The 7500-nt window shown below is 40.9% G+C and overlaps 1 protein-coding gene across 1 annotated transcript in view; it reads right to left on the bottom strand.

Moving 5' to 3' along the window:
• The window catches only part of LOC138049570 (atrial natriuretic peptide receptor 1-like), a 96203-nt gene that overhangs the window by 71946 nt on the left and 16757 nt on the right, over positions 1 to 7500 (bottom strand). The window contains exon 5 of the mRNA XM_068895911.1: positions 3235 to 3462. Within this exon, the coding sequence (XP_068752012.1) occupies positions 3235 to 3462 (228 nt within the window). The remainder of the gene's footprint in view (positions 1 to 3234; positions 3463 to 7500) is intronic.

The following is a 7500-nucleotide window of genomic DNA, read 5'->3' as shown; positions in this document are numbered from 1 at the left end:
GTGAAATGTAATTAAAATAAAAGATTTTTAATATAACAATCGACTTTTCATTCATACCTTGTCGTGCTTTCAGTTTCAGTAGCGGTAAGCTTATTTGCCATGGCGCTGCAGAAGGTACTCACTTGAATCAGTTGAATGAAAACAGAAAAAAATCAAAAACATGTGCCAAGAACTTGATTGATACTTGATCAATGATTTATTTGGAAAAAAAACCTGAAGCATCGAGAGAAACATTCAGAAAACTTTAACAACTAACCTCACGTCCTGTTATTTTCGAGACGCCGGCAAATCGCGCTCACCAACGTCGTCGACTTTGGCGCGACTCTGGCGAGGGCCCATATAGGCATGCGCAGAGGTCATATCACGCAATCTAACGGCGTCGTCGTGCAAACGTCGTCGATTCGTAAGCTCCCTAATGTTGTGGCGGCGGCGGCGGTATCATCAGTCTGTATAGGTGCAGTTAGGATGCGTTTCATATGGTTGTCGATTATTTGTTTCCTGTTGTTCATGCAGCTGTAACTGATCTTGATGGTGTTTCGGTTGAAGATTTTTCTGAGGTTATGATTTTTGGGAAAGTGCTTGTCTACTTGGGCGAGGAATTTGTTTCCGATGTTGGTACTGGTGTTCTTGTTAAAAGGAAGGTTGTACCAGAGGATGTTGTTGCGTTATCGGTTTTTCCGTTTGCTTATTTTGGCTGGTTCCTACTGCAGACTGTAGTGATGTCCACCTTCGTCGAGTGCTTTCTGGTAAGGAGGTGTAGCTTGGTCAAAGGATGCTTTGTCAGATGATAGGGACGACAGTCGTTTGTTGATGCCGGCGGGAATGTTCTTTGTAGTGATTGGCGGGTGGTTGCTCTCGCGGTGATGCAGTGAAGTATTCGGCTTTGTAAATGGTTGATTAGTGCTTCGGTTAAGGTTAAATGTGAGGTCTAGGAAGTTGATTATTTGCTTGTTAGCTTCTATGGTGATGCGTAGCCCGTTATTATTTCTAGCAGATCGTTGTATGTAGATGGATCTAATTTGTAGAAGTTGGTTGTTTTGTTGACGGCGATTAGTAGCTTGGGTTCATTTTTGATGAGGTCGGTGTCTTTCTTTAGCTTACTGAGGAAGGGGCTGTTTAATTGCTTGAATTTTACGGACTGGATCATCTTTAGTATGTCGTCCTCGATGGGAGGTGGATTCTTGGTTGATTTGAAGCCGTAAGTTTCCTTGGAGGACGAGGTCGTGTCGTGGTTGAGATAAAAGTGGGCTTTCCAGCGCATTCTGCGTAAAAATTGCTCGGTCTTTTCGATAAGTCGTTGAAGGTAGTCGTTGCGTGATGGTAAAGGTATATTCTTGGTTGAGTAGCTGATGTTGAATTTTTCCATCGCGGATTATCGTAGAGTGCTCGACAAGCCTAAACGTGGTGCCGGTATAAAGTGTGAAACTTGATTTTCGCAAAACAGTGCTCAATACATAGAAGTAGAGTGAAGTATATATTGAAGAAAAAAACAACAAGTAAAACTACAAGTTAATCCCTGTTTCGTGTTCATCCGATGAACATATCCATTACAACCTAAGAGCCTGGGCATACGAGATGCTTCTCTTACATCCTCGAGGGTGGTATGAACGGAAATCTAGATACTGATGCTTATCAGTAGGCTTAACGACGAGATCCTTGGTGAAGTTGCCATTATCAGTAACAATGGTAACATCCAAGTAATTAACGCTCTTTTGTGATCAGTCCCAAGTAAACTTGATAGTGTCATGAGCTCTATTAAGATATGACAAAAAAACCTTCAGCTCCTCCTCGCCTTCCGTCCAAATCATAACGATATCGTCAATATATCTAAGCCATGTGTGCGGTTTCTTGTGATACCCATCAAGAAGACTATTCTCTAATCTATCCATAAATAAGCTAGCATAACTTGGCGCCATCCTTGTTCCATTGGCAGTACCCAATTTCGGAAGAAAATGGTGTCCATTGAATTCAAAATTATTGCTAATTCCTCCATCCTTTCGGTGGAAATCTCTGGACTTAATCTTTCATTCAAGGCTTCGCGAATAGCCTGAAGCCCCTCTTCATGGGGTATGTGGGTAGTTGGGTTTCTTAACAGTTGTTGTAGTGTTCTGTCGTTTCTTTGATTGTGTTTCATTGGTCCTGAATATCCCCCATGGGAAGTGGTCAATTAAGTATGTATTTGCATTGTCTATACCCCAGACTAGTTGGCTCAGACTTCCGTGCGGAGGCTACGGGCTCGATCCCCTGTCGGACCAACACTCAATGTCCTAACATAAGTGAGTGGTACAATCTGCAAATCGTAACACTTAACCATAGTTAATCGAGGGACTGGTTATGAAACCTTAGAGCTTTCAAAAGCGAGAACAATGTTTTTGCAATCGATGTTGAATTGACCGTGACCCTGCATAATCTTTTGTTTTCGCTTCGCACAGGTTCGCAAATTAGTTGCGCATAACTTAATTGAAGGATTTGATTGGTTATCTTCTCGAAGAAAGGCGTGTTTTGTGCAGGGTCAAGGCCAAAAATACGGACAAAAACATAAAACAAAGGAACTTGTCCAGTTTCATAACCATCTCCATGCATTAACTATGACTTAACAGTCCTCTCAGAGTAGAGAACTATGAAGGTATGAAGGACTCCAAATAGATTTCTCATCTATGAGACCATAAAAATAACTACCAACAGCAGTCAAATTGAAAGAGTACGAGTGCTGAATCTGATAAACTGAATTCGGGTAGCCATCCAGTCATTTGTACTTTACCAGAGGTGCTTCATTTTCCTATGCATTTTCTTTGTATTGCCCGATGCGGAAAAATACCATAATACTCTTTGTTTGTCCACTCAAATTTTGAATAAGCATTGTTTTTGTTTTCTCTTGGGACCATTGCAAGTCCCAACAGTTACTGGAAACATTTGAGTGGACAAAGACAGAGTATTATGGTATTTTCCGCTTCGGGCAATTTTTGGTTCGCACTTTTTCGAATTCAAATTTTCAGGGAAATCTCTTGAAACGAAACTATGTGCCCTAGAAATCGGTTTATTAAAAATATGACCTTAAATCCAAGGGTTTTGGAGAGTTACGCGTCTTGTCATCATTCTATTGCTGAAATGTTCAATTGTAAAATCATCGCAGCCGTTCAAGACGCTAGTAAATCACTGCAGGCCATCACCTCGCCGGACTAAGTTGCCTCTTGCAAATCGTGTTGTACAGACATAACGTAAATTGTTTCAAACCTTTATCGATATCCGGGCAGAATTCCTTTTCAAACCCACAATCAGGCCTTCCGAGAGGGATTTTAGTTGAGCCTCCAAGCCAAAAGATCGTCCTGTTTTTGAACTCCAGCCTCTTTGATGTGCCAAAAAAGTCTACGATTCGCACTTTTTTCCCGGATATAAATGACTGTACACTGTAGTCAGCGACCCTGTCTCCACTTTCTTGAATTAATACCGTACCCGAGGCACCTGTAAACAACATATTTACAAACTAAACCAATTTCTGAGCAGAAAGGGCACCAGATGTAATCAAAGCCTCTGTGAGACACCTCATTGATGAAACGTAGAGAATTGGATATATATTCTACTACTACTTTTAAGACTTTAATTAATTTTGATAACTCAATGGAAACTTCAGAACTACCCCTGAAAATAATGAAATAAAAGGGCAGGGAAGATTCCTACCTGCGCTTCGCGCTTCCGTTTCGAGCACATTCTTACACTACTTCGGCCGCCCGAACAAAACCCAAAATTTAATAGCCCATTGATAGAATGATCCAGTGAACACCTGAAGCCCCCTCAGTATACGTCATTGAGACATCGTCATCAATGAGGTAAAAAGGGACACATCTGTGGCATGTCCTGTACATGTTTTGCATAAGATTATGGTGGCTTTCACTGGAATGAAAGCTCTCTAGACACTCATGGGCTTGTGCAATTTACCGCTAAGTTTGGAGCAACTCAATTTTTTCTTAGAGCTTCATATTAAAATCCTAGAATTTCCCTTATCCGTGATCTGACGTGATAAGTAATGCGGAGCCAACAGAGGTTGCCAATACTCCAAAGCTTTCAAGCAGTCGTTGATTCAAGGCGATTTAATGTACAAACAATCAGAAAAAATAATCAACCAAGGCATTGTACAATGTTACGGCTGTAAATACTGGAGAGATTTAGCATCACGTTTACGTGAAACGTGGACGGCAAAACTGACCACGTGTCCATGATGTTCCCGCCATTTTCTACGTGAAAGTAGGCATTTTTGCGTTTGCCGTATACATGAAATTTTCTTTTACATAAAAAGTTGTTTGTGGGAAAAAGGTACCCCAAAACCATTTTCAGATATGCCAAAGGAGAAAAAATTAGGTTACATGGTTACAGACAGTTCATAACTGACTCCTTATTTATATACTTTATACATATACACATTATTTATACAGAAATTCCAGTTCAGCATAGCTGGTTAAAATGGAGATCTGTATTTACCCTCCCAACCATGTTACATCACAGAAGACAGACCACAACACCGGGAACTACATGCTCTACTCTTTGCGACAAGGAGGGGGACATTGGGATTTTCGGTTTTGCGGTTTTGGCTATTTTTTAGATCGGTTTTTCGGTTTTTGTACCGAAAGACTTCGGTTTTTCGGTTTTGGTGTTCATTGCGGTTTGCGGGTTTTTCGTTTTTTAGCATCTGGTTTTCGGTTTTCGTAAAAAACACGAGCGGTTTTTCGGTTTTGTTATCCGATGTGCTTTTTGGGTTTTTCTATTTTGACCTATTTGGGTTCCGGTTTTTCCTAGATTTGAGCGGCAATTGATCTCGAATAGAGTGTTATCTATTTATTTAATCTTCATTCAACCACGGTGCAATTCATCAGTAATAAAAATAATATGAAACTCCCATACAAAAAGGGGGAGGGATGCTCGTCGTCTCGCTTAGGAGTGTAAATTTCGGACTTTGGTCTCACTTAGGGTATTTTGGGCAAAACGCAATCATATGTAGCCGTGAAAATCTCTTTTAGGGTTGCGCGCGAAGAAATATAAAAGTGTATATTTACACTTTTGAGCAAGTTCCTGCAGCTATGTAAAACAAGGAACAAACAGTACCGGTTAGCTGCCTCAATGCAATCGCATGTCAGTAGACCAATATTAAACATTCCATTCGAATTTCCAAACTGTCAGGTCTTAGTTATCAAATAAAAATGTTCAATTAGAGAGTTTTGATTGAAGTTTCCAGAGCTATAGCTTTTTGCAATTGCAAAATTGCAACTTTAGAGAGGACTTGTGTGCAAATTCTTCTAAGTTAACATGGCTCCATTACCAGCTGCTTTACGGAAATTGAGCCCACAAAGTCCGGGCTCGAGAGAGCGGCAGAAATAAAGCCTATGATTTTAGCAGGTACTAAAAGATATGAAGGCTTTAGACAAGTCCATGACATTCACAAATACTTTGATGAAATAAAGTGTTAGTGCAGTTTGCTCTGTACGCCGCACTTGTCACCATTGTATCGGTTTTCTTACGGTTTTGTATGCGGTTTTCGGTTTTGGCCGAATTTTTTTGCGGTTTTGCGATTTTTGATGATTTTTTCTTCGGTTTTTTGGTTTCTAATACACCCCAATGTCCCCCTCGACAAGTGTGCGGGTTATTTTACGTCCCACAGGATTATGAACATTGAAGGGTTGTGAGACGGGACCTCCGGCTTATCGTCCTTATCCGAGAAGACTAGAGAGTCTGACCATTTGCAGATGTAATTACAAAGGCAGCACTTTCTCCTCAGTTATTTAAAGACCCTGAGTGTTGGTCCGGCCGGAGTTGAACTCACGACCTCCCGCGTGACAGCCCGTGCTCAATCAACTGAGCCACCGGCCTTGCCGCAATTTTCTTCATGAATCTCTTGACTGACAAAAGAGCTTCATCGAAATTCTCAAAATTTCACGGGTGAGGATTTTCATAATTATATAGCATCTTTTTTCTACAAAAAATGTTTAAAAAGACTCCGAGTTTTAGTACCTAAATAGTCGAGTTGCCGTGGGTCACGCAGCTAAAGTCACAACCTTCTCTTTATTTTACGTGAAACGTGAAACAGCAAGCTGACATTTGCCGTTTCACGTAAACGTGATAATAAATCTCTCCACTGATGGTGAATTGACAAATCAAAATCGAACGATAGCAAATAAGTCCGTAGTTTGCACAGACTAATGTTCGTAGTCTGGATGATGAAAGTTTACAGATGTAGAAGCCAACTGTAGTTATTCCTAAGTTGCAGTTCTAAGATAGATCGTAGGTTCGAACTAAAATAGGATAATTAAGATACTAACAATTATAATAGATTCTAACTTATTTTAACATGAAATAAGACTGGTACGTGGCACGATACGCCAAAAAATAGAAACAACAAAAGCTACATGAATTGCGAAGGAAATGGATCATAAATAGAGGTTTTGCACGGCAGCCATGTTGCATGGCAGGGAAAATAGATTCTTTTTTTCCCATGGGAACAAATGTGCTTTCTCATGCAAAACATTTTCATTGTTCCTGCTATGCAACATGGCTGCTGTGCAAAACCTCTATAGGAAGTTTTGACTATCTGAATGATTTTGGGTTAGATTAAAGCGATCCATTGTTGACAAATTCAAAGTTATCGCTCTCCGAGTTAATGAGTAATGTAGCCTGCTTGCAGGAGGTAGAGGTTGTTGTCGCTACGAAACATGATAAGACGCTATGTTGGAAGAGCGTGGGATAGGTCAGGACTGGGTGACAAAACGACGGGGTGGGGAGTGGGAAGAACGTAGAGGAAAACCGCCTTCCCGAAAACTAGTGTTTCTCAGTAGCCGCCCACCCTCTGTTGCATGAGCTTCCGGTCACTTGTCACACCACAATAAGTGATCAATTTGAGCCATTTCTCAAAAAACCAGGAAATGGTTGAAATCGCGTTGGATCTGGAATATAACCACACAGGAAGGAAGCTACCCACAATGGCAATAAGGTTAGGCTTTTTGATTGCGAATTTTTTGTATAATTATCTTCTTAAGCCTTTTATCGGGATTCCCTTACAAATCTAGTCTCTTTCGCAGCCGTTATTAGGGTCGTCACGCAACGCTCCTCCCCACTAACGGCTCCTCACGAGAGAGACATATTCCTTTCCCTAAAATTGACCAGTAAGAAACAGGCTTCCATATTCTGGAAGCCTGGTCCATGTCCCTCTCCATTACTTGAAAGCAAACATGGCGGATCTATTTTCTCTTTTTCAAAAGTGTGTGAACAATTCAAGTTTAGCGAGAAGCATCAAAAAGAAGAGATTATATCTGCAGTGCTGAAGGAAAAGAACGTATTTGGTAGAGCTTGAGAAATTACAGATTTTCCAAAGCCAGTTGATAAACTACCTATGGTATTTGACGGCTTTACTGGCGAGTCTGGCCACATTATGATTGTTGTTTCGCCTTTGCTTTCCCTCATTAAGGATCAAACCGAACGCTTAGGGACGGACCATTAGAAAAGTGATGGGGGGGG

The sequence above is a fragment of the Montipora capricornis genome, chromosome 5, assembly GCF_036669925.1.
Source record: "Montipora capricornis isolate CH-2021 chromosome 5, ASM3666992v2, whole genome shotgun sequence".
NCBI classification, from domain to species: domain Eukaryota; kingdom Metazoa; phylum Cnidaria; class Anthozoa; order Scleractinia; family Acroporidae; genus Montipora; species Montipora capricornis.
This window is presented reverse-complemented; position numbering and strand designations above follow the sequence as displayed.